This window comes from Terrapene carolina, unplaced genomic scaffold (assembly GCF_002925995.2).
Source record: "Terrapene carolina triunguis isolate 2854851 unplaced genomic scaffold, T_m_triunguis-2.0 Scaffold404, whole genome shotgun sequence".
Lineage (NCBI taxonomy): Eukaryota > Metazoa > Chordata > Testudines > Emydidae > Terrapene > Terrapene triunguis.
In genome coordinates, this window is record NW_020664755.1 from 88,605 (window position 1) to 115,352 (window position 26,748).

The 26,748-nt window shown below is 55.0% G+C and overlaps 1 protein-coding gene across 1 annotated transcript in view; it reads left to right on the forward strand.

The window, feature by feature from the left end:
* Nucleotides 1-26,748, forward strand: part of TRIP10 (thyroid hormone receptor interactor 10) — a 69,220-nt gene that overhangs the window by 20,253 nt on the left and 22,219 nt on the right. Inside the window, exon 2 of the mRNA XM_029912977.1 lies at nucleotides 16,662-16,777. Coding sequence (XP_029768837.1) covers nucleotides 16,662-16,777 — 116 coding nt within the window. The remainder of the gene's footprint in view (nucleotides 1-16,661; nucleotides 16,778-26,748) is intronic.

Sequence of the window (26,748 nt, forward strand, 5' to 3'; positions counted from 1 at the left end):
TTAGCTTCTGTGATCAGCTGGGATCTTAGTCCAACGTGGTACCAACTTGCAGGTTTCCTGCATTCTCTGGCCTACTCCCACCATTGCCTGCCATGGGGGGGGAGGGTCTCCCCACTCGCATGAAATGTTTCTGGCGTTGTATACTAAATTTGCATCCATTGCAGCTGGTCAGGAGGGCCGGAGAATTGTTCCCTCTAAGGGGAGAGGCCTCTCTTAAACGTGCCCACTCTGTAGCTCTCTATCCTGGCCTAATGGCAGTGCTGTCTAGTAGCTGGAGCAGGGTGGACAAGGAGTCAGCACTTTAGGTTAGGGAGGGGAGTAGGGTTAGAGTGGGGTGGGGGGTGGGAGTTGGGACCACTTGGGTTCTATTCCCAGCTGTGGTGGTAGTGGGTTAAACGGGGGGGGCTGGTAGGCAGGACTCCTGGGTTCTATTCCTGGGGAGGGGAGGGCAGAGGTACCAGGGCGAGCTAGTGACTTTGTGCTGACTCTCTTGTGCTTTTGTGGCAGAGACGGGCAGAATAAATGGGAGGGGGTTAGAACTGCAGAGTCAAGTAGCTTTTTGTTCTGGAGTAGTGTGTGCAAATGGGGGGGCTATTCTGGTCAGTTTCTCCATGTGGATAAATCCTGAGAAGGGACTTCATCTGTTTATCTTGCTTAGGACAGTGTGAGGGGTGCCTGTGTGTGTGTGTGTGGGGGGGGGGGGGGATTGCAGCTAAATCATGAAATGTACGTGGTCTCTTTCTGCTTGTGAAGAGCAGAGCGGGGTGGGGGACAAGATCCAACAGCTGGATGTTGCAGCTAGACAAACTCAGCCCGTAGGGAAGGCGTGTATCTTTAACAGCGAGGGTCAGTTACCGGTGGGACTCCTCAGTGGGAATTTGAAAATCAAGGCTGGCTTGATTCTGAAGGATCTGCTCTAGTTCAAACTAGAACACACACACCACACCACACCACACCACAGCGTTAACCACAGCCCTGCTGATCCTCCACCTGGCGGGCAGCTGGCTTTACCAGTCTCTCTGCCTGAGCTTCCACTCTGCACCAAAGGCGTTGCCTAGGAAGGAGGCTGCGGCTTCCTTTGAATAGGCAAATAGGCTGATGTGGGGTCACCTGGTTTGAATAATCAAATGATCCTCATGTGGGTGAGGGTGGTGTGGTGAAGCAGCCAGGGAGGAGTATTGGCTGTGCTGGGCTGCTCTGAGGTTTGGGTTAGTGTGTGTGTGTGTATTGAGGAGAGTTATTAAAATTTCATTGCACTAATGAGTATCTTGGCCACTGCGTTATCCTGCTCTGCTGCCGCTCACCGGAAGATCTCAAAGAACACTTGTTAGCTAACCCTCTTCTCCCCTTTCCCCCCCCACCCCACATAGGAGTTGCCCCCAGGGGTGCTGGAACAATTTTTATAGTGCAAATACCTAAAGCGGAAACCATATATTTGGTTGTTACTACTTCAAGTCAGGGGGTGTTGCCGCACCCCTAGTTCCAGTGCCCCTGGTTACCCCCACTTTAGAGGGGGGACAGTGAGGTTGTTCCTACCCCCCCCTCCCCCGGTCCCACAGAGAGTCATAGGAACAGAACCCAGGAGTCCTGATGAGCAGCCCCTGCTCTAACCACTAGACTGCACTCCTCTCCCAGAGCTGGAAAGAGAACTAGGAGTCCTTCATGCTAGCACTGCCACCCCCCTCCCCATTCTAACCCACTAGACCCGACTCCCCTCCCAGAGCCAGGTGTAGAACCCAGGAGTCCTGGCCCCCCCCCCCCCCCCCCCCCGCTCTAACTTCTAGATCCCAGGAGCAGAACCCAGAAGTCCTGAGTCCCAGCTTTGCTGATCTAACCACAAGGCAACATCCTTGGCTTGTGTTTCCAGTGATGGGCAAGAGTGGGGTCTGGAGCAGCACATGTGTTGATCAGATTCTCCTCCTGGCTCTGGGAGCGGAGTGCGGTCCAGTGTGTAGAGCTGTGAGATTGTGCGTGTGTGTATGTGTAGGGGTGTGTGCGCATAACTTGGGATTCTTTGGTTCTGTTCCCAGCCCCCTTTGCTCTAACCACTAGGCTAAACTCCTTCCCAGGTTCGCTAGTGGCTCTGTGCCATATGCTACCTGGCCCTAAAATAGGGGCAGGGCCTTGGTAGAAGGGAAGGTAAATCTCCTTTCCATGCCTCCCTTGCTGACACGCGCCCCCCCCCCCATCCCCAATCTCCAGACAGTCCTCTGCAGAACAGGGAGACATTCTCCTGTTCGCTGCCTCTGCTCCGCTCCCCATCGCCCTGAGCCAGGAAAAGCCGCAGTGTTCTGCCCTAATGTGAACTCCAGAAGCACTAGCTGAGGGCTAGGGAGGAATTAACCCTCCGTGAGCCAGCAAGCTGGATCCTTCCTGGGTGCGGTCGCTCGGAGACTCCTTAGCACCCCCCCACACTCCTCTGTGGGAAGCTGACAGCCCGAAGATCCCCAGGGAGTCTGTTGTGATACTCCCTTCTGTCTGTTCCCCCAGCTGGTGAACGGCGCAGGAGTCTGGATCCAGCTGTGGGGGGAGGGGGGAAGAGAACTCTTTGCCTGACCCAATTAGCAGAGGGGGAGCTCCCATCTTGGGGCACTGCTTCTTAGAGGGTTGAAGCAGGTGGGGTGGTGGTGGTGTTACACCACAGTTGTGCTCCACTCCAGAGCCAGCTGCATCTTGGCACCAGTAGCTATGGATTTGATCACTGGGCAAGTGAAAAGGGAATCGCGAAGGCAGGGATTGCTCCGTACCTGCACGCTGCAGGTCGTTGGCACAGTAAACGTTTGTGTAAGGTGTAATACGGTCCAATGGCTGGAGGCTGAAACTCGACAAATTCAGACTGGAAAAAAGGCGAACGTTTCTAATGGTGAGAGTAATTAGCCACAGGAACAATTTATAAGGGCAGTGGCAGATTAGCCACTGAGCCAACAGGGCCCGTGGGCACAGGCCCCAGCCAGTTGAGGGCCCCCCCAGAAAAATGGGAGCCCCCACGCCCCACCTGCTCTGCCCGCCCACCACTCCTGGTGGGGAGCAGGGTTGGGGCATGGAGGCTTGCCCCACTCTGCCTGCCCGGCGTTCCTGGTGGGGAGCGAGGGATCCCGTCAGGAGCACCGGGGAGTGGGGGCGGGATGCAGCCAGAAGGAGTTGGGTGGGGCACCCACTTGCTCTGGCCCAGGGCCCCACAACCCCCCTAATCTGCCTCTGTACCAGGGTCATGATGGATTCTCCATCACTGGTAATTTTTAAATCAGGATGGGAAGTTTTTCAAGATGTGCCCTAGGAGTTTTTCTGGGGAAGTTTTATGGCCTGCATTTTACAGGGAGCCACACTGGATAATTACAGTGCCATCCTACAGGATTCATGGATTTGAAGGGACCAAAGTACTTCACAAGCTACGCAGGGATCACTAAGGCCGCCCCTGAGAGGCTGCCCCCTCTGGGGTGGGGCATGAGGATTGTGCACTTGCCCGGCACAGAGATGCAGCAGGCTCTGGGGTGCAGCACGGGCCGTTCTAGATCTGATATGGCTCTCATTACCATAGTATCAGAGTGCCTCACAATTTTGAAAGCCCTATTCCTAGGCAGTGCCTTGCACACACACCTTCTGAGAGAAGGCAGTGGTATTAATTCCCCAGCCATAAAATGGAGATAAGCAACATGCCCGAGGTCACACAAGAAGTCTGTGGCAGGTCTTCTGAGTCCCATATTCATGCCCGAACCACGGAACCGGCTTCTCCTTGCTCCCAGCATTGGGATGCAGTTGTCTCTGGGGTGGCGCATGGCAGCTGTTTGTACGGGGATCGTTCACCTGGCACTGAGATGTAGCTGGCTCTGGAGTGGGGCACACAACCCCATTTGGGAAGTGGTGAATGTCCTGGAGGAAAGTGATCTGAGCACAGGACTTGGGAGCCAGCGATGCTGCGGGTCAGATTCCAGTTCTGGAGTCTTGGGCATGTTGCTTTGAATCTGTCTGTAAAAGGGGGATGCGCTCTCCCTCCCAGGGCTGAGGACGCCTGCGTTTCAAGTCAGATCTATAACTCTTCATTAGCCAGCTGAGGCTGCTCTGGTAATGACACTCGACCCACCCTGGGATCTGGCCAAGATGTTTGGGTGAAAGCCCCTGCTCGGGAAAAGCTGCCCTGGGATCTTTGCTGAGTCAGGTGTGTGCCCCCTTCTTCGTTGCGCTGGGGTCAGCACTGACTGAGAGGGGAGGGTGCCCCCTACTGAGCCCCCTGCGGCACAGTGGAGCCCTGGGGTCAGCACGGATTGCGAGGGGAGAGCTGCCCCTAGTGAGCACCCACCCTGCTCCCTAGCGCTGCACTGAGATCCGCACTGAATGTAAAGGGAGAGCTCCCTGCAGCACAGCGCCCCGTTAGCCCCAGGAATCCCTGCCATCAGCATGTCTCCAGTGGTGCTCCAGATCCTAACCGAACAGCTGGCAGAGAGAACCTCTGTTTCCACTGCAAGGCAAGTGGGCCTTGTCTGATCGGCTCCATCTCTCTCGACCTGCGGCCCTTCTCCATGCAACTCCAGGACTTGTCTTAGTTATATCTCCATATATTATTATCTCATAGAACTGGAAGGGACCCCGAAAGGTCATCGAGTCCAGCCCCCTGCCTTCACTAGCTGGTAGCTTTTCTTTTGGACTCTGGAAACGCCTTCTGCAACATTCCTCCCCCGCACCCCCGTCTCCCTGAAAGACACCGAAGTCAGTGGGTGGATTGGCATTTCCTCCCATGACAACCCTCGGAGGGTCCGTGCTCCGGGAGGATTGCGGCTGGAGAGCAAGTCTCGGTCTATTACAGCCGAACCTCGGCTGATCTGAGCGAGCCAGCCTCCCCTTCCCTGGCCTCTGTCTGTCCTCGGCGGCATATCTCGCCTCAGAGCCTGTTTCAAAACTGCTGGCGTCAGTATCGCTCGGTAGCAAAGGCCAGGTGGGTTTGTAGCGCCTGGCTTTGGCATCTGATTACTGAACGCGCTGGGGCTGTAAGGAGCCTGCCTGCCTTTACGCGTCGTGTTTCCCGCAGAGCGGCCGGGTCAGAACAGTCAACAGGGGCCATATAAGACACCAGGGCCGGCTCTGGCTTTTTTGCCGCCCCAGGCAAAAAAGCCTCCGGCCGCCCCGAGCCGGGGGGGGGCGGCCGGAGCCCCGGCGGGGGCTCCGCTCTCCCCCCGGCGGCCGGGGGGAGGGCGCCGGAGGGGAGGGCGGCCGGAGCCCTGGGAGGAGGGCGGCGAGCCCCGGCGGGGGCTTGGCTCTCCCCCCGGCGGCCAGAGCGCCGCGCCGCCCCCCTCCAGGTGCCGCCCCAAGCACCAGCTTGGGTGCCTGGTGCCTGGAGCCGGCCCTGTAAGACACGTTGACGCCGTTTCTCTGTCATCTGCGGCGGTGGGTGTCTCTTGCACTCCCATTCAGAGTGGGCCGTGTACCTTGGGGAACATCCCCCTCCAAATCCTGACTCCGAAGCGGGACCACCAGGCAGGAGAATGCTGGCCCTTGGAAAACCCATCCTGGCCCAGTGCCCACCGGGGACAGGAGTTTGGGGCTGGATAGCTCTTGGTGCAGCATCAACTGAGCTCCTACCTCCATCCTTTGCGAGGGTGTCTTGGCAATTGATTGAGGGAGCTCCCAGGAGAGAAGGATCCATCATTCCTGTCCTGCAGGCCTGGTACTTAACTGTGAATTGCCCTTAAAATTCACACTCCTATTTCCTCTCTCCTCTTCCCCCCCACTGTCAGGGAAGCTGTGATGTGTCTCTGCAGCATGGCACCGTCCTGACTGCAGACGTAGCATTGCAACTAGGGACATGAGGATGCATCCTATTGGGGATCAGAGGTTAAAAGAACTAACCAGCTTGGCTAAGCAAGGAGCATTGTGTCCTAGGGGACAGAGCACCGAACTGGGACTTGGGAGGTGTGAGTTCTGTTCCTGGTTCTGCCACTGGCCTGCCGGGTGCCCTTGGGCAAGTCATTCCCCTTGTCGTGCCTCAGTTTCCCTACCTATAATGTAGGGATAATGATACTGGCCCCAGGGGTTTTGAGATCTGTGGATGAACCTGTGCTGTATATAAGAGCTAGGTGGTATTAATGCACCCACTTGTGTCTCCTCTGGTGGCCAGCCTACTGAAAGATAACAGCCTACTGCTGCTGCCTGCTAGTGGAGTTACTCCTTTAGCTCAAAGGGGTCTGTGCAGGGAGGGTCATCTTCCTTCCACAGTGCTTAGGGTGGTCCAGGAGTAGGACACTGGACTGGTAATCAGGAGACCTCGCTCTGCCACCTGGTGAGACCTGGGGCAAGTCCTTCACCTCTCAGAACTGCCGGGGCAGGGTCTGTCCACGTAGCACCGAGCACAATGGGGGCCCGATCTCAATCTGTAGCCGCTAATAGTAAAGGCCTTATCTTAGTGTGTAACCTGGAACTGAGTCTTGGCTGGGTACCAAGGGCGAGAGAAAAGTGAGAACAAGAAGATCCTGGCCTCTTGCTGGAAATAATAGTCACTTGGGACGCTCCCCAGTCGGATTGGGGAAACACACAGCAGAGGACATCCTTTACTCTGACCCCTCCCCCTTCCCCGGGGAGGGATGGAGGCTTGTTTTATGTAAGCAGGTGTCACGAGTTGGGTGGGGGTTCTTCATTAAAGGGAACTTGCCCTCTTTCGCCACCTGTTGCCGCCTCTCACGCCGTTTGATGGGTGCTTTTTTCTTAAAGCCAGAGGCTTCTGGAGTCATGTGAATGTGACAATCTCTGCTAAGTTTCTTGGAAGCCCGGAAGTAAATGAAAAAGACCCCCAAACTTTAAAAGCAGTCTCAGGAGTTTTATAGGAGCCCGTCGTGAGACTTTCGTACATGCTTTATGGGCTGGTCGGTTTGGGTCAGTAACGAGACTGATCTTCTAGGGTCTTTCATCCATTGGCGTCTGTCGCCTTAGCTCTCAGCTGGGCTGCTCTGTTCCCATACGCGTGCCAGGCCCCTGCCCCGCGCCAGATTTCCTGATGTGCTTGATGTTGCTCTTGGTTTGGGGCACCGATGCCTGAAAGTTGGGCCACTGGGAAGCCTCTCTCGTCCAACCCAATCTGCTGCCATCTGTCTCTCCTCAGATAACGGAGGGGGGGGGCCGGAAATCTGGGCTGATCTCAGCCATCTCCAGGGATGCAAGGATCAGGGCCGCTGTCCCGATGGGGTCTATCAAGGGGGACACGGCTCTGGCACTCAAGGAGTTAACTCTGCCTGTGGTCATTGTTTCCTGGGTGGGGCAGACTTGGCTGGAGCGGGAGTCCCTAGGATAAATACTTGGCAGCTTAGATCCTAACCCTCCTGGCTGGGGAAAGGCTCAGCAAGCGCCATAGAACCAGGCATCTGGAATGGCTGCGGGAGGTCACATGAGGTCCGCGGCGCTGGAAGGAGGCTCCAGTCCGGGAACTAGGCTACAGGCCACGTCCTGATCTCTGCTGGGCCAGCGTAGCTCCGGAGCGACTCCTCTCGCCTGCCACCGTGTTTTACGACGGCGTAAACGAGAGCAGCGTCTGGCGCGTTGTTTGTGCCGCCGCATCCGTTCCACGCTGCAGTTAAAAACCCGGGCTGGCCCGTGCCAGCTGACTTGGGCTCAGGCTAAGGGGCTGTTTGATTGCAGCGGAGATGTTTGCGCCCCGGGCCAGAGCTCTGGGACCCTCCCTCCTCGCAGGGTCCTAGAGCCTGGGCTCCAGCCCGAGTTGGCTGGCGTCTAACTGCAGTGTAGACGTAGTTTTAGTGGCTTGCGTGTTCACTCGAGAGCTTCTCTTTCACCCATAGAAGTTGGTCCAGTAAAAGAGATGATCGCACCCACGTCTCAGTTGCTGGAGTGCTTATTGGAGGGTGAGGGGAGGGCAGTCCTGACATCGTTCTCCACCCTCCCATGCTAATAGAGCTGGGATCAGGCCCTGAGTGACATGGAACGCTGTGCCAAGCTTCTAGGTCTTGTCTGCAGATCGAGCACCAGTCTGGGAGGCAGGCGACTTGGATTCTATTCCCGGCTCTGCTCTCTGTGTGAGACCTTGGGCTTGTGTCTCTGTCCCTCGGTTTCCCCATCTGTGAAATGGGAGGGAGGAAGGGAGAATGAGGGTGCCACCTTTTGTAAAGTGCTTTGAGTTTATGGATGGAAGGCACCATAGAAGAGCCACAGGTACAGTAGTGTTAGACGCCCCAGGCATGGACCAGAACCCTGTTGCACTAGATTCTGTGCAAAGTCAACCTTCCTTGAGTATTTTTGCACCCAAGAGTTATAAAAGAGCTGGACGAGGAGCTCCTTGAACCATTAGCATTGGTTTCTTCCCCCCCCCCCCCCCCCCAATAACTCTTTGAACATTGTGGAAGATCTATAAGACTTGAAGAAAGGGTCTATTTGAAGACTTAGATAAAATATAGGTCTGTCAGCCTGATGTCGATCCCAGGCAAAATAATGGAATAGCTGATATGGGACTCAAGTTAATAAAGAAATAAGGCGGGTAACTCATGCTAATCAAGTGAGTTTATGGAAAATAGATCTGTCAGCGGGAAGGGGCGGCACCTCCAGCTCTTCGGTGGCGGGTCCCTCAGTCCCTCTCGGAGGGAAGGACCTGCCACCGAATTGCGGCCGAAGAATGAAGTGGCGGCGGTAGAGCTGCCGCCGATCACGGCTTTTTTTTTTTTTTTTTTTTCCTCTGCCGCTTGGGGCGGCAAAAACGCTGGAGCCGGCCCTGGCTGTCAGACTGACGTGATGTGAAACTAACTAGGAACAGAGGATGTCGGCCATACTTACAGGGTGGGGGACTCACTCCTGAGAAGCAGTGACTGAAAAAGATGAGCGGGTTATGGTGGATAATCCGCTGATCCTGAGCTGCCAGTGTGGTGCTGTGGCCAAAATGGCTAATGCCACCCTGGGATGTGTAAATGGGAATCTGGAGCAGAGAGGCTATAGCGACCGCTGCTGAAATACGGTGTCCGGTTCTGGTGCCCACAGTTCAAGAAGGATGTTGAGAAATTGATAGACGTCTATAAAATCATGAGTGATGTGGAGAAAGTAGATAAGGAAAAGGTTTTTTTAACTTATTCCCATAATACAAGAACTAGGGGTCACCAAATGAAATTAATAGGCAGCAGGTTTAAAACAAATAAAAGGAAGTTCTTCTTCACACAGCGCACAGTCAACTTGTGGAACTCCTTGCCTGAGGAGGTTGTGAAGGCTAGGACTATAGCAGCGTTTAAAAGAAAACTGGATAAATTCATGGAGGTTAAGTCCATTAATGGCTATTAGCCAGGCTGGGTAAGGAATGGTGTCCCTAGCCTCTGTCTGTCAGAGGGTGGAGATGGATGGCAGGAGAGAGATCACTTGATCATTACCTGTTAGGTTCACTCCCTCTAGGGCACCTGGCATTGGCCATTGTCGGTAGACAGGATACTGGGCTAGATGGACCTTTGGTCTGACCCAGTACGGCCATTCTTATGTTCTTAGGGGTCAGAGAAGAGTCATGAGAATGATTAAAGGATTGGCAAATAGGGACTCAATTTATTTAGGTTCACAAAGAGAAGGTTAAGGGGTGACTTGATCTATAATTACCTACACGGGGAACAGAAACTTGATAATAGAGGGCTCCTCTCGGTCTAGCAGGGAAAGGTCTAACACGACCCAATGGCTGGAAGTTGAAGCTAGACAAATTCAGGGAAGAAATACGATGTAAACTTCCGTCGATGAGTGTAATTAGCTATGGGAGCAACTTGCCAACCACTGTGGTGACTTCTCCATTGCTGACCATTTTAAAATCCGGATCGGATGCGTTTCCAAAAGATCTGCATTAGTTCAAAGAGGAAGGAATCCAGGCAAGGCCTGTGGCCTGTATTGTACCAGGTCAGACTTGACGGGAGTGGCCTTAGAATCTGAGGCTCTTTTTGGACTCCTTCACGACCCTGCGTAACACAAGGAAGTTGAATCCTAGCTGCTCTGCCAGCCCCAGCCTGAAATGTAATAGCTTGTGCTGGTGTTGGATGTAGGGTGACTAGAAAGTGTGAAGAATCAGGACAGGGGTTGGGGGGTAGTAGGCGCCTATGTAAGAAAAAGCCCCGAATATCAGGAGGGTCCCTATAAAATCGGGACATCTGGTCACCCTATATGGCTGGGACCTGGAGCAAAGGCCACGGCCAGTGGGAGCGGAGAATAGGCACCGTGCTATGCCCAGTACGTAGTGCGCTGACTGATGAGCCCAGGTGCCAGCTCCGCGCTGCTGGAGGTGCCCCTTGGATGGGGAAGATTTGCTGCCTTAACTAAGGCCCTTTTATGGTGCAGAGGGACAGTCCATTAAGGTCAAGGTAACTGAGAACCAGGGTCCTGTGGGTTTTTATGCCGGGTGATACAGAGCTGCCTTTGCCTTCACACTCGGGTGCCTCCACCCCCAGGCTGATCTAACCTGGCATGTAGCTCTTTGGCATCTAATTACAATCAACTGCGACGCGCGGCAGGAATGCAGGGGAGCTGGTGAGTCATGCTTGGCGCCGGCTGGGGAAGCCTGTGAGTGGTGCTGAGAGAGCTTCAGGGCCCCGGTGTCCAGGCCCCAATTGGACAGCAATCGGGCCAAGTCCACTCGAAAGTGGGCTAGCTGTCACTGGGGAAGGGGGAGGGGTGCCTGGCTGATTCCTTTGGGAAGGACAGCCTACTAGAAGGCGGTGTGGGGGTCTGGGACTCCTGGGTTCTATCCCCAGCTTTGGGAGGGGGGAGTGTGCTCTGAGTAGAGCAGTGAAGATGGGGAGTTGATACCTGGATTGTATTCAGAAAGTGGGGAGTGAGATCAAGGTGTGGCTGGGAGCCAGGACTCCTGGGTTCTATACCTGGCTCTGGGAGGGGAGTAGGGTCTAGTGGTTAGAGCAGCGGAGGGGCTGGGAGCCAGGACTCCTGGGTTCTGACAATCCTGTGCCAAATGTCTGTTTTTTTTAAATTTTTGTGTTCACTACAGGAGAAACTAAGGGCTTGTCTACACTGGCACTTTCCAGCGCTGCAACTTTCTCGCTCAGGGGTGTGAGAAACCCCCCCCCCGAGTGCAGCAAGTTTCAGGGCAGTAGCGCGCCAGTGTAGACAGTGCACTAGCGCTGGGAGCTACGTCCCTCGTGGAGTTGGGGTTTTTTTTCTCTCCCAGCGCTCTGCTGCAACGACACAAGCCACGTTCGTGGCAGCTCTTTAACATTGCCAGTGTAGACTGGCCCTAATAGAATGACTTTATCTTGGGTAAATCTTCTACTTCAACTTCCCCTGTAACTCTGATTGCGAACGCTTCCCCTTAGCTGTTAGCTGTCTGTAGCAGATCATGCCCCTCACTGTCGCTGCATAACAATTACCACCAGAGCTGGAGTGGGGTCGAAGGACTGGTGCAAGGCAGGCTGGGAGTCGGGACTCTTGGGTTCTATCCCTAGCTCTGGGGAGGGAGTGGAGTCCAGTGGCTAGAGCATGGGGTGGAGTCTAGTGGAAAGTCAAGACTCCTGGGTTCTTTTCCTGTCTCTGCCAGTAACTCACTCTATGATCACGTGGCAGGTCCTTCGGTGCCTCAGTTTCCCCACTTCTACAAACTTTTTAAAATCCCTCCCAGGGATGCTGCTGAATGTTCTGCAAAGCATTTGAGATCCTTCAGGTGGCAGGCGTGTTGTCCGTTATCTGAGCAGCCCCATTCCCGGCCTGCTCTGAGCTATGCGAGGTGAGGCCCCTAAAGCCACACCCCATTCTGTCACAGGCAGTCCTGCCTTCCCATCTGCTGCTGGCTCTGCTCTCCTTGTTGCATTTGGGGGGAGGGGAGTTACAGAGGTGATTAGATTACTGAAGTTTCTTTTTATGGGGGCCTTAAATTCTTTAAGCAACATGAGTCACCTTTTCCCCCGCTCTGAACAGCGTGGTGGCGCGTGTCCTTATGGTTCCCCAGGCAGTGTTACAAGATAACCTTGAAGAGTCATGTTAACTAGCATGACATTAAAACACTCCTGTGTGGACGGGCGCAAGCTGGGTTTAATATCGCATCAGCTGGTTGGGGTTAGCTCTCCTATTCCATCCCGACCAGCTGATCGGATGTTAAACCCGGCTCGCCCCCGTCTAAGTAGTAGTTTAACATTGTGCTCGTTAAGGTGACTCTGAGATCATGTTCTGATGCTGCCTTGTTTTCTAGTGAAGACGTGCCCTGACTCTGGGAATTGACTATTCTAGTCCCAACCTGTCAGGACTCTGCAAACTGAACCATCTATAAAAACAACGAGGAGTCCTTGTGGCACCTTAGAGACTAACCCATTTATCTGGGCATAAGCTTTCGTGGGCTAGGACCCACTTCATATGATGCATGGAGTGAAAAATACAGGAGGAGGTATCTCGTTAGACTGACCTCACACTGGGTAAAGCAACCCTCATCCTTTCATGTATTTATACCTGCTCCTGTAGGGGGGGGAGGGCGACCTAAGATACGCAACTTCAGCTACGTGAATAGCGTAGCTGAAGTTGCGTATTTTAGGTCGACTTACCTGGCTGTGAGGACGGCGGCGAGTCGACCGCTGCCGCGCCGCCGTCGACTCCGCTTCCGCCTCTTGCCGCGGTGGATTTCCGGAGTCGACGCCAGAGCCATCAGGGATCGATTTTATCGCATCTTCACTAGACGCGATAAGTCGATCCCCAATAGATCGATTGCTACCCGCCGATCCAGTGGGTAGTGAAGATGTGCCCTAAGATGCCACAAGGACTCCTTGTTGTTTTTGCTGATACAGACTAACACGGCTACCCCTCTGAAACCTGAACCATCTCTGGCATGTCTCTGGCCCCCATCATCGCTACTAGCTGGGCACCTCACAATGGCGATCCTCCCATTAGTGATGTGCTGCCTCATGGGGGTATCTCCTTTTTAGGGACCTGAGGCACAGAGAAGCTAAGTGACGCTTCCAAGGTCTCTCTGGAAGAGCAGGGTCTTGCACCTGGATCTCCCAAGACCTAGACTAGTGCCCTAACAACTGTGCCAGCCTTCCTCTCTGACAACTCAGCTAGGGAGAATGGTCCATTATTTAAGCTTCAAAGAGTGCAGGCATGAAATCTCAGCCTGTCTCTCATTAATCCTCATTTGATTGGGGACGGGGAGAAGGATGATTTTGGGGTGGAAGTGCAGGACTCCTGGGTTCTTTCTGCCCCCCCAGCTCTGCCACTTCCGCCCTCTGGGCCCTCACTAACTATAGATTCATAGACTCCAAGGTTAGAAGGGAACATTGTGATCATCTAGTCTGACCTCTTGTATAACAGGCAACAGAACTTCCCCTAAGGCAAGTTCACTTCCTCCTTCTGGGTCACCCCCCCTCAATGTTACACATGGATATCTCCCTACTCAACCAATTGTTGGGACGCTTACTGCAAAGTTTCCAAGGAGCTTAGAGAGCCTTTGATGGAAGGAGCTCGTTAAGTGCTTTGTAAAGTATTTCAAATATCCCTCAGTACTGATCTTTCTCCTTCATGCAAGGTGGATTGGATTTAGTCTGCCAGAGACAGCAGCCAAATGTAGGATGTGGGTTTAAAAAGTGGCGTTGTTCTTTCTCTAAATACCCTCTTGCTTTGCACTCCCGTCGCCCCTATCGATCTAGAGCAAAGCTTCTTGAGAGAGATCCGGGCCTAAAATGAGTCCGGTTCACTTTATTTCTAGTCAATGTCATGACTTTTCCTTCCTCCCTGCTCCTACCTCCTTGCTGAGCTCTCCTCACTGATGGGGCCGGGTTTTAAATCTCTCTCCTCCACCTTTATTTTCGCTTGGAATCTCGCATCTAATATTTTGAATCAAATCTTTCCGTGTTCTTTGTTAGAGTTGCACCAAGACAACTGGACGCTGCACAGACACACCCAGAGAGAGACGGCCGATCAGGCTGACCAATGTTGTCTGTTTCCTTGTGCTAAGGAGGGACAAGTATGGTCTGTCCATATCCAGCTGTCCTCTTTTGTTTTCTACCTGGATTGTAAGATCCTTGGGGCAGAGGCCATCTTTTGTATTCTGTTTGTGCAGCGCCTGGCACAGCGGGGCCCTGGTCTGTGACTGGAGCTTAGAGACGCTGTGGTAATAACGAGGTTCTTGATGACACCTGGAGTGTGTGACAGAACTAGGAATTGAGCGAAGGTCTCCTAAGTCCTGGTCTGGTCTCTTGATTTGTGTAATGGTGGGAGCAGGGGAGTGCTGGGACAGCAGGGTAAGTGTGCTCTTCTCCATGGGGGAGGGAACTGACTGTGCCCTGCCAGGCTCCCAGTGCCGGCTCCTGTGGGGGAGCGAGGTACCCAGCCTCGTGGGGTGGCTTTGGCAGCCCAAAAGCAGAGTGTGTTGTGAGCTGCGCCTCCGCGGCTGGCTTTATGCCAAGGACCCAGCAGTGACCTTTGCCGTGAAAATGTTTGATGTTGAATAAGGAGCTGCCAAGCTGAAAGGACTGAGAAACACTGGCTGAACCCGACCTCCTTTATAACCCAGAGCATCCTGCCTCCAGCCCACATCTGGCAGTTGAGCTAGAGAGCGTACCTTGAAATCAAGCCCGGGTTTCTCTTTCTAAAAGGCTTCAAGCGATTGGAGAAGCCACCAAGCGCGTGATCTGAGGCTCCTTAAAGAGATGTGGGTCAAAATTCTGAGCACCTGCCCTCCGAGGATTGGGGTCCCCAGAACTGCGCCCCAGCCAACGCAGCGTTAAGGTGGGCCCTAGCTGGGGACTCGAATCACTAATTGTTTCTGAAAATCGTGCCCCAGGCGCTATGTTCCTCTCCCACCCTTTCTGGGTCTATTTCATCCTGGTCTGCGCTACGCAGGAGGTTGGGCTCATTAAATCATAGTGGTTCCTTCTGGCTTTAAAGTGTATGAATCTAGATAGTGTGTAAATGTTAGCTGACACCCATGGGTCTGCTCATTCCTAACAGAGATTGCTTTAAGCCTGAGGTTTTATATCCTTTCAAATACTCCTTTTATAATAGTTAATGCGCAACCCCTGCAGTTCTCGTTCTGCCTGTGTCTTCAGGGCAGGGACTGTCTCTGCAGCACCTGGCGCAACGGGGCTTGGTTTGAGCCTCTCGGCACTGCCATCATGCACAGAGCAGTGGAGAGAGAAATGAAGAGGCGTAAGCCAGGGAACGTGCCTCCGTATGAATTGCCACACCGGATCAGAGCAGTCTAGTCCGGCATCCCACCTCTGACAGGGGCCAGCATCCAATGCTTCAGAGGACGGTGCAAGAAACTCTGTGGGTGGCAGTTAGAGGCAGGTTTTCCCCCATGGGGGATCTTTTCCTCCTGATCCCTGGCTCTGGAGCATGAGGGTTTTGTCCTTTTTATACTACTGGGTGTCTGCGTTGAGTTGACTTTGCCTTACTACTAATATAACTCCGATGTCTCATCTGAGGCCGAAACCGGGTCCTTGCCTGCGCTGGGATTTTGAAATCAGGGTTGGTAACAGTGCAGCCTTTTGCACCAGGTTGGGGTGGGTGGCGAGGGGGTGTATCCATTTGCACAGGAGCACCAGTGGCGAACATCCCCTTGCAGACCATGCCTGTGAGGCTGTGCCAACCTGCAGGAGGTACAGCGGGGGAGGGTTGCACCCATGGTGCCAAGGTTGCATGGAGAAGGGACAGAGGAGGCTGGGGGTGGACGACTGGCATCGTGACAGGGTCTGGAGGCCAGACGGGGAGTGAGGATGCATTTTGACTGGGCTGCAGCCAGGTTGGTGGGTGGCTCTGGCATCGGGGTCGGAAGGGCGCGGGTCCAGTACCAGGGATTTCCCCATGCCCAGACGAGTCGTTGGGCAGGGGTATCTGATCTCCATGTGAAACCTGCCTGAGCCCTGGCAAAAGCTGCTCTCGTAAACAAGGCCGCATTGTGTGGCTGGGTTTATAAACACCCCCCTGCCCTGGCGTCTTTCTCCTCCGAGCTCTGAATGGGCCTGGCTGCCAGCCAGCGGGGCGAGCCCGTGGGGGGGCCACGGGAATGCAGGCGCTTCCTCCACTGCCTGCAGAAGGCTAGCTGCTGCTCTTGGGCTCCTTTCCCAGCCTCTGAGTGTGGGCCGGGGATCAGGGAGAGCAGGAATCGGGATTGGAGATCCTAGGGTGGGCTTTGGGGATTAGGGATGACTGGGATCTGGAGGCGAAGGTGTGGGGATGTAGGGGAGCTGGGATCAGTGGGGATCTGGAAGGAGGGCGGGTTGGGGGTCAGGGCTGGTGATCTTGGGGAGCATGGGGATCGGGGGGGAGAAGGTGTGGGGATGTGGCAGGGGGCTGGAATGGGGGCAGGGATGTGGAGTGGGGGGAGGATGTATGGGGGAGCACTAGGGACTCCTCCCATTGTGTTTTCCTGGTGCCCCGTCTGTAGGGGGCTTGCTCGCAGGAGAGGCCATAGGGGGGGAGTGCCTGTACTGAGGAGGTGGGGGGTGGTCTGAGATTAGTGGACATGGGCTGGGGGGCATTTGTGTGACAACAGGAGATTGAGCCCCGTGTTTGGGGGGGTCACCAAGGGTGTGGGTTGGCACAGCTGGGGATTGAACCTGGGGTTCTGTGAGGGGTGGGGTGGGGACCGCTGGGGTTTGAGCCCACAGCTGTGGGGGGCGTCAGCAGAGTGGGCGGTTGGGCGCGCAGGAAGGATGCTGTATTGTTTCCAGCTGTGCCGGTGACACCTCCCTCCTCTCTTTTCCCCCCTTCTCCCCCAGGACCAGTTTGATGACATAGAGCGTCACACCCAGTGGGGGCTGGATCTGATGGAGAAGTACGTGAAGTTTGTGAAGGAGCGGACGGAGATCGAGCAGGCCTACGCCAAGCAGCTCAGGTAGGAGGGCAGGGGACAAAGACCAGAACGGCTGCTTAAGGCACAAGGGCCTAGTGGTCAGGGCGCCTGGGTTCTAGTCACATTCCCTCCCAGAACTAGGGCCGGGCAGGATTCCTGGGTCCCATTCCCTTCATTTGGAGGGGAATGGGGTCTAGTGGTTAGAGCTGGGTCTCAGGAATCATGGGTTCTATTCCCAGCTGTGGGAGAAGAGTGGGGTCCAGCGGTTAGAGGCGGGAGCCAGGTTTCAGGACTCCTGGGTTCTTTCTCTTCAGCTCCTCCCTCGGTACCTTTTGGAGCAAACAGTTTCCTCTCTCTGGGCATGTCTACACTGCAAGAAAACTCCCACGCTCGGCCCGTGTCAGCTGACTCGAGATGCGGGGCTAAAAATTTTCAGTGTTGATGCTCGGGCTGGAGCCCAAGCTGTGTAACGCGGGTCCCAGAGCCCGGCCTCCGGCCTGAGCCCAAACGTCTGTACTGTGATCTTATAGCCCTGTGGCCCGAGCCCTGAGTCAGCTGCCACGGGCCTGCCACGGGGGTTGGTTGCAGAGTAGACAGACCCTCTGTGCCTCCATTTCCCCATCTGTGAAATGGAAACCGAGGCAAAGGCAGCAGAAGGGATTTGCCCAAAGTCGTGCAGGGAACTGGCTGGCAGGATGGCCCGATCCCATGCTCCACCCGCAGCTCTGTCCTTCCCTGGTCTCTCCCTCCTCCCTGACCTGTCCGTGCCTTGTGGCAGAGACCACTTGTACCTGCCGATAGTGGGGGGGCAGAGTGAGGGCACCTGGTTTCAGCGGTGTTACTGAGCATGCTCAGTACAAGCCAAAGAGCAAATAGGGGGACGAGGCACATGACCCTGCATCCCCCCCACTCCCACGCATCACGTCTCGTATTATCTGCATTGTGCTCCAAGATCCCTGCTTGGCCTGGCCTAGCAGGGAGCAAAGGGTTAACGAGGTGCCACTCAATGTTTCCTAGTTAAATCCCCCCACCTCCCCTTTGCGGGGGCTGCTGCTCTCCCAGCAAGGCAGCCAGCCCCTTGGCGCTTCCAGCCTGGAATACAGCTGTGTGCCCTGGCCCTTGGCTGGGGGGAGCGGTTTGTGAATCCAGCTCTGCATTGCCCTGGAGACCGTCTTCTGCCTAGCTACAGAGCAGACATGTGTATGCTCGCTGCCTCCCAGATAGCCTGGTGATGGGCACCAGGAGAAACAGGCGCATGGCATGGGCAGTGGCAGGGTAAGTTGCCCTCCCCCCTTCCTGCCCACATTTATAGATTCCCAGGCCAGACGGGACCATTGTGATCATCTAGTCTGACCTCCTGGATAACTGCCCCCAAATCATTCCTAGAGCAGAGCAACTGTGATTTAAAAACTCAGTGATGGAGAATCCACCATGACCCTTGGCAGGTTGTTCCAGTGGTCAGTTACTCTCACTGTTAAAAAATGTGCGCCTTATTTCCAGTCGGAATTGGTCTAGCTTCAGTTCCCGGTCGTCGGATCGTGTTAGACCTTTCGCTGCTAGATTGAAGGGCCCCTTATAAAAGATTTGTCCCTCACGTAGGTACGTTATAGACTGTGATCAAGTCACCCCTTAACCTTCTCTTGGTTACTCAAAGAAGTTTGAGTTCCTGGAGTCTCTCGCTATCAGGCAGGTTTTCTAACCCTTTCATCATTCTCATGGCTCTTCTTTGACCCCTCTCCGACTTGAATTTGGGCACCAGAACTGGACGCAGGATTCCAGCAGCGGTCGCACCAGTGCCAGGTACAGAGGTAAAAGAACCTCTCTGCCCCTACTCGAGATTCCCCTGTTTACAGGTCCCACTGCTGCCCTGGGCGACACAGTATGGGGAGGAGGTGAGCAGCCCTCAGTGGTGAAAGAACAGGTTAAGGACTATTTAGAAAAGCTGGACGTGCACAAGTTCCTGGGTCCCGATCTAATGCATCTGAGGGTGCTGAGGGAATTGGCTGATGTGATTGCAGAGCCGTTGGCCATTATCTCTGAAATCTCGTGGTGATCGGGGGAGGTCCCGGACGATTGGAAAAAGGCAAATATAGTAGTGCCCATCTTTAAAAACGGGAAGGAGAACCCGGGGAACTACAGACCGGTCAGCCTCACACAGGAGTGCTGCCAGCTTTTCCGCTGCCCTAGGCGGCGGAAGGTCCCGCCACGGAAATACCGCCGTGGTCGCCACCCCCCAAATCGCAGTGCCCTAGGCGACCGTTGCGCCGGCCCTGGCCTCACCTCAGTCCCTGGAAAAAACATGGAGCAGGTCCTCAAGGAAACCATTTTGAAGCACTTGGAGAGGAAGGTGATTAGGAACAGTCAACATGGATTCACCAAGGGCACGTCATGCCTGACCAACCTGATTGCCTTCTATGATGAGAGAACTGGCTCTGTGGATATGTGGAAAGCAGTGGACGTGATATATCTTGACTTTAGCAAAGCTTTTGATATGGTCTCCCACAGGAGTCTTGCCAGCAAGTTAAAAACGTATGGATTGGATGAATGGACTATAAGATGGATAGAAAGTTGGCTAGATTGTCGGTCTCAACGGGTAGTGGTCAAGATTTCGATGTCTAGTTGGCAGCCGGTATCAAGCGGAGTGCCCCAGGGGTCGGTCCTGGGGCAGGTTTTGTTCAACATCTTCATTAATGACCTGGATGATGGGATAGATTGCACCCTCAGCAAGTTTGCGGATGACACTAAGCTGGGGGGAGAGGTAGATACGTTGGAGAGTAGGGATAAGGTCCAGAGTGACCTAGACAAATGGGAAGATTGGGTCAAAAGAAATCTGATGAGGTTCAACAAGGACAAGTTCAGAGTCCTTCACTTAAGACGGAAGAATCCCATGCACCGCTACAGGCTGGGGACCGACTGGCTAAGTGGCAGTTCTTCAGAAAAGGACCTGGGGATTACAGTGGATGAGAAGCTGGATATGAGTCAGCAGTGTGCCCTTGTTGCCAAGAAGGCTAACGGCATGTTGGGCTGCATTAGTAGGAGCATTGCCAGCAGATTGAGGGAAGTGATTATTCCCCTCTATTCGGCACTGGTGAGGCCACATTTGGAGTATTGTGTCCAGTTTTGGGCCCCCCACTACAAGAAGGATGTGGACAAATTGGAGAGAGTCCAGCGAAGGGCAATGAAAATGATCAGGGGGCTGGGGCACATGACTTATGAGGAGAGGCTGAGGGAACTGGGCTTGTTTAGTCTGCAAAAGAGGAGGGGGGGGGTGGATTTGATAGCGGCCTTCAGCGACCCAAATGGGGGTTCCAAAGAGGATGGAGCTAGACTGTTCCCAGTGGTGGCAGATGACAGAACAAGGAGTAATGGTCTCAAGTTGCAGTGGGGGAGGTCTAGGTTGGATATTAGGAAACACTATTTCACTAGGAGGCTGGTGAAGCACTGGAATGGGTTACCTAGAGAGGTGGTAGAATCTCCATCCTTAGAGGTTTTTAAGGTCAGGCTCTACGAAGCCCTGGCTGGGATGATTTAGTTGGGGATTGGTCCTGCTTTGAGCAGGGGGTTGGACTAGATGACCTCCTGAGGTCCCTTCCAACCCTGATATTCTATGATTCTATGATCGCATTAGCCCTTTTGGCCACAGTTTCACAATGGGAGCTCATGTTCAGCTGATTATCCGCCATGACCTCCAGATCTTTTCCAGAGTCACTGCTTCCTAGGCTAGAGGCCCCCGTCCTGAAAGCATGGCCTGCATTCTGTGTGTCCCAGATGGACACATCTACATTTAGCTGTATTAAAGCACATGTGGTTTGCTTGCACCCATTTTACCAAGCCGCCCAGATCACTCTGTGTGAGGGACCTGACCTTTTCAGTATTCCCCACTGCCCCAGTTTTTGTGTTCACTGGGGCTTCTGGGCCCAGGCGCCAACTTTTGTTGGCACCAGGGGGTGCTCGCACCCTCTGGCCCTGCCCCGACTCCACCCCCTCCCTGCCCCTATTAGATCCCTCCCCAAATCCCCAGCCTGGCCCCACTTCTTCCCCAAGCGTGCTGCATTCCTCCTCCTCCCCCCTCCCTCCCTCACAGGCTTGCTGTGTGAAATAGCTGTTTCGCTGCGCAAACGCTGGGAGGGAGTGGGGAGAAGCAGGACGCGGTGGCTGCTCAGGGGAGGAGGTGGAGGCAGAACGGAGGCAGAGGTGAGCTGGGGCAGGGGGGTGGGGCGGGGAGCTGCTAGTGGGTGCTCCACACCCACCAATTTTTCCCCGTGGGTGCTCCAGCCCCGGATCACCCACGGAGTCGGCGCCTATGCTTCTGGGGGTGCGTCCCATGATTCTTGGCACTGCACTAAGCTGAGCCCCTCTGTGACTTCCTTCCCAGTGCATCCTGGGAGAACTTGGCTATCCTTTCGTGCGGGGGGATGGTGGGAAGACTAGCAGCATCCAAGGGGCGCGAGCCTGCGGCCACGTCTACACTACAAGGCGGTTGTGTTAGCAGCTGATGAGATGTGCTCGCTCCGTCTTGGGCCGGCTGGCTCGAGTTAGCCGCCCCACAGCGCGGGAGGGAGGGGTCTGTGCGCTGACAGGCAGGGACGGTGCTACCATTAAGGCAAACTAGGCGGTTGCCTAGGGCGCCAAGATTTGGGGGTGCCAAAAAGCGGTGCCCCCGATTTTTTTTTTTACGGCGTTCCTGGGCTGGGTTGCCGGCGGCGCACTGACATGTGCGGCTCAGACTCCCTCTCCCAGCGCATCGGCGGCTCCACTTCTCCCGCCTCCCAGGCTTGCGGCGCCAATCAGCTGTTTGGGGCTGCAAGCCTGGGAAGGGAGGAGAATTAGAGCGGGGGCGGCATGCTCGGGGAGGAGGCAGAGCAGAGGTGAGCTGGGGTGGGGAGCTGCCGCACGGCTCCCCGGGGAGGGGGAGCTGCCATGGGGGGGAGGGGGAGCTGCCACGGGGGGGCGCCTCAGGGCAGAGGCGGGGAGCTGCCGCAGGGCTGGGGGGGGCGCAAGGTGGAAATTTTCGCCTAGGCTGCGAAACTTCCTTGCACCGGCCCTGCTGACAGGACACGTGTTAGGGACAACACTCAAGTTAACTCTGCAGGGAAGACCAAGCCCAGGGAGAAGCGGCCAAGCCAGGCCCACCTGGGCAAGGGGGCCTAGACGGTTCAGAGGATGGGAGGGGAATGCTCCCAAGCTGGCGAAGGGGTGCGGATGCCCCCTTCCTGTTGGAATTTAAGAGGAATCAGGTATTCAGATCCCGGAGCAGGGGGGCTGGCGATATCGGTCAGGGATCCTAGCAACCTCCAAGGGAGGGAACCGAAAGCTGCGTGAGAAACGGGGGCGGGGAGGCGGAGGGGAAACCTAGCTGGAAAGCACCTAACGCTCCTCTGCCATGCCAGCGGCAGCGACCTGCCCAGCAGGTGAGTGGCAGAACCCAGAACAGAATTCAGGTTACCTGAGTCCTAGCCCTGTCCTCTAACCGCTGTCTGCTGAGTCCCTCTGCCCCATTGAGCTGACCTAGCGTGGAAACGCAAGGTGCTTTCTTGACCTGGCTGCCTGGTAACATGTTTTTCTCTAGCCTGTGGGGAGGGTTGGATGCTGGCTAAATGCGGCTGCTTCTGGGGTGGAAGAGAGCAACTTGCTGCCGCACAGCACAGTGTGCGGGGGGACTGAGGATGCAGGGGTGAGCCTCTCTGAGTTCGGGGCTCCTTGATTCCCACGTACGCTGCATGACTGCCCCTATGCGACACAGCACGGCCGCTGGGCATTTCATCCCGAGGAAGGCTGGACAGTGTGGTGGCTACGGCTCTAGCATGGGCCTTGGGTGGCCATGTAGTTCAGTGGGCAGGGGACTGGCTGTTCAGGTGTAAAAGACCTGGGTTCTAGACCCAGCTCTGCCCCAAACCCCTGTGAGATGCGGGCAAGTCACTTAGGGTCAGATTTTTCAAGGTATTTAGGATGCCTAATTCCTATTGAAATCAACGGGAATTAGGTACTTAAATACCTTGAAAAAATCTAACCCTTATCTTCTCCCGGCCTCCATTTCCCACCTGTAAAGTGGGGATAATAGCGGTGTCCTGCCCTGAAGGGTATCACATAGTGTGTGTGTGTGGGTGTGTGTTGGGTGTGTGGCAGGGGTGTTAGATAAATTCCTTAGCTAGACAGATCAGAGCAGCTGGGGTAGACCCCAAATATCCACACACATCCAGCTCCTTTGTCCGGCCCAGAAGAATCGCTGTTAGTAGTACAGGGCCTAGGACACAGAATCCAGTCATTCTGACTCCATCTAGCAGAGAGCAGTGGTAGGCACGGACACTCCCCTCTCCCCCAACCCCACATCACCTCCTATTATTACAGGGATGCTGGCAAGACAATAAATTGATATAGTGTTAAAAATAAAATGAACTCTTCTCTTCTCTCTTCCCCTCTCCCACCCCCCAGCGGTTGTGGTGCACTGGGATGACTAATTATACAAACCTCAAGGGCTGCTCTCTCGCCGGTTCCCTATTTTCGTGTTTTCTTCACCAGGGAACCTTAGGTCACTTTCCCTCTGTGTCACTTTCATGCTTGGGTCCTCCTGTGCTAGCCCTAGGTGGGTCTTTGGGGGTCTCCACCCGGCCTAGGGAAGAGTGCTTTGAAATGGTCACTGGTCCTTTAAAGGTTTCATTGTCCCACTGGCTTTAGATTTAAAAAAAAGCCCCCCCTGGAAGGTCTAGGAGTAGTAGTGATACAGCAAGCATCTTGCTGCCCCTTCCTCTGCTGGTGTACCTCACCCCCTGCCCTAGAGGGGTCTGTCTACGCGTCTTTCTCCAGCCTGGCCCAGGCCTTGGTCTCTTACCAACAAACTTTCGCAGGCAAGACCCAGGCACTGAACCGATCTAGTCGTGTTACGTCGGCTTCAGCAGCCCGTGGTTAGTGGCTACTTCTGATCCCAGTCGCTGTGGGTGAGTTTGGAGTTGGGTCAATAATACCGCGTACAATGCCGTGGAGGAGCGACTGTCCACGTCCGCTGCTCGCTTGTCTAAACGGGGCCAAGTGGTGACGATTATTGCTGGCCTTGGTGCAAAAGCGCCACGGCGGATGAGATTGGGGGTGGGGGGAGATGCGATAGATCAATGGCCTTTAAATACACACACGTAGAGCTGGGTGGTGCTGATCCACTCCGCCAGCAGGGGGCAGCGTTGTGCCCGGGCGGACACGCACACAAGGCGTCATTCGAGTAGGGGGCTGCCAACTCTTGTCACTTTATTGTGAGTCTCGCGACTTACAGCAACTCTCTGAAAGCTTCAGCTCCTACAGGCAGGTGGCTACGCAAGCAGCTCTGCTTACAAGATGGTTTTAAAATGTAAATTTCTAGCACTTGTGGCTGCAGGAAAAAAGCTTGAAACTGACCTGAGAAGTAAAAAAACCAAAAAGTCGGTGTACACACACACACACACACACACACACACACACACGTACACACACACACACACACGTACACACACACACACACACACACATTTAAAAAAACAAAACAAAAACCCAACATGAAACCCGGGGCGAAGGGACAAGATTTTGCTATGGAGCAGCCCCGCCTCCCGATCATGACTGAAGAGTGGCAGACAAACCCGGGAGAGGCAGCGGCTGGCGATATGGTGGGCTCACGGCCAGCCCTGCCGCGCTTCGTCTGGCGGTGAACTGAGCGAGCTGGGTCTTGCCAGCTCAGCAGCCTGGTGTGAATTTGTTTGCAAGGTGTTTCCTGGATGGCCAGTGGGGGTTGTTTTTTGGTTTGGTGGTTTTTGTTTTTTTTTCTCTTTCTCATTTCATAGGCTCCATCTCCTTTCTAACCAGGAAAGAAACTCCCAGCTCTTGGGAGGGCTGTGCCCAAACTTGCAAGTGAAACCGTGGGCTGCCTGGCTCTCTCCGTGGCTCTGGTTTCTAGGAAGGCCACATCATGTAAGAGAGGTGGGGAGTTTCCTGCCAGGGCTAGGAAATTCTCTGTTTGAGGCGGAGAGGATCATGCCATTTAAGTCTGTCCTGAACCAACCAGCCAGCAGAGGCAGCATGGCCTAGTGGGTGAAGACCTGGGTTCTGTTCTGAGCTCTGCCCCTCCCCTGTTCTCTGACCTTGCGTGAGTCCTGTCCCCACTCCCTGCCTCGGTTTCCCCTCTGACACACTGTCTTGTCTAGGCTCTTTGGAGCAGGGCCTGTGTCTGGGCAGCACCCAGCACAAGGCAGACCCCGATCTCAGCTGGGGCCCTGTAGCTGGGACTGTAACAAATGCTGGTTGGTTCCGTGTTAGCAGGGTGGGCTGTATGTATCTGGGAATGGATGTGCCAGGGCTTGGGCCTCCGTTTCTGCCTGCAGCCAGAGCTGGGTGTCCTGGGTCAAGTCCCTGTGGCCTCTTGTGCCTCAGTTTCCCCACCTCTAAAATGAGGGTTGTGATGCTTTTGTGAAGCGCTTAAAGACTTGCGGGTGAAATGTGCTTTATTATTGATCAAGAGGCTTGGGCACGATGGGTGGGTGGAAAGGGGGTGGCCTGTTCCTTTAAAACCTCACCCCCACCTCCTGCTGACACTGTGCTCTTCCCCACCTCCAGCCCCTTCCAAAGTCCCCTATGAGCCGCTCCCCCTTAGCGCTGAGCCTGTCCCCACGGAAAGCAGGGGGGTGGAAAGGAGTGTCAGAAGAGGAGCCCGTCCACAGCCAAGAGCAGAGAGTGCAGTCTACGATGCACCTAGAGGCCCCAGCTGAGATCAAGGGTGGATCAGAGTCCCTGCCCTGAAGAGCTCTGTCTAAACAGACTAGGGGTTGAAGGGAAACTGAGTCACAGAGCAGGGAAGTTAGACCAAGGTCACAGCAGAGCTGGGAATAGAACCCAGGTGTCCTGACTCCCAGGTCAGTGCTTTCTTGGGGTGGAGGAGGGATAGCTCAGTGGTTTAAGCATTGGCCTGCTAAACCCAGGGTTGTGAGTTCAATCCTTGAGGGGGCCACTTAGGGATCTGGGGCAAAATCAGTACTTGGTCCTGCTAGTGAAGGCAGGGGGCTGGACTCGATGACCTTTCAAGGTCCCTTCCAGTTCTAGGAGATAGGATATCTCCATTAATTTATAATTTATTTTATTTACTCAATAGGCCATGCTTCCTCTCCATGTACACCCGGGGAAGCCCTTCCAGGAGGGGGCCCAGAGGGACTGGGCATCCTGGCTCTTGGATCGCAGGAGCGTGGCTGGTGGGGAAGGAAATGCCTCTTCTGGCCTCCCTAAGGAGTGGGGCTGAACAGCGCACGGTCGTTGAGGCTCGGCCCGAGCCCCCATGCGCTGTGGGTCCTGCCAGTACCCAGGGAGGCTGTGAGCGTGGATCCTGGTAGCTCTCCAGGCTGCATGTAAATCTTGGTGCTGGTGCTCTCCAAGGCTGGGGTGGCGGCTGTATGGAGCCCCCCCCTGCCCTGCTGTATGGATCCCACCACGCTCCAGGCTTGGGAGCTCCTTCTTCCTTTGGGGTGGGATGGAGATTCCTCTGCAGCAGCAGCCCCCCCAGAGCGGAAGCGAACACGGTGGTGAAGGCAGCCACCTCGTCCTGTCCCCTTTAAGGGGCAGCAGCCTCCGTTCACACTGCGGGCAAGTGCCAGGCCAGACTAGCCTTTCTGCTCAGCAGATCTCTGCCACAGGCCAATCAGAAGCCACTGGCCTATATTTAGCGGGAGGAAGGAAGAGCCCCCTCCAGGCTGGCTCAGCCCCGGGGTAGCTGACAGGAAGAGCAGGCGTGTGGCAGAAAAGTCTTAACCCAGCATTTTTCTTGCAAACCACGTTCCAGGGAGCTTCCCTCTCCTTGAGCCCATTTCAAACCAGGCTGCCTGTCTGTCCCTCAGCTCCAGGGGGTTCTCCAGGCTCCTAGCAGAGGAGTTCTTTGGTTTCTCTTCTCTTTTTGTCCAGCTTTTTCAGAGGCTGCTCACGTCATGCCGGGGGGTGAAATCCCACCAAAAAGCACCGTCCCGTCATGGCTGCGTGTAGAAAAGGTGTTTTTTTTTTCGTTCCCGTGATGC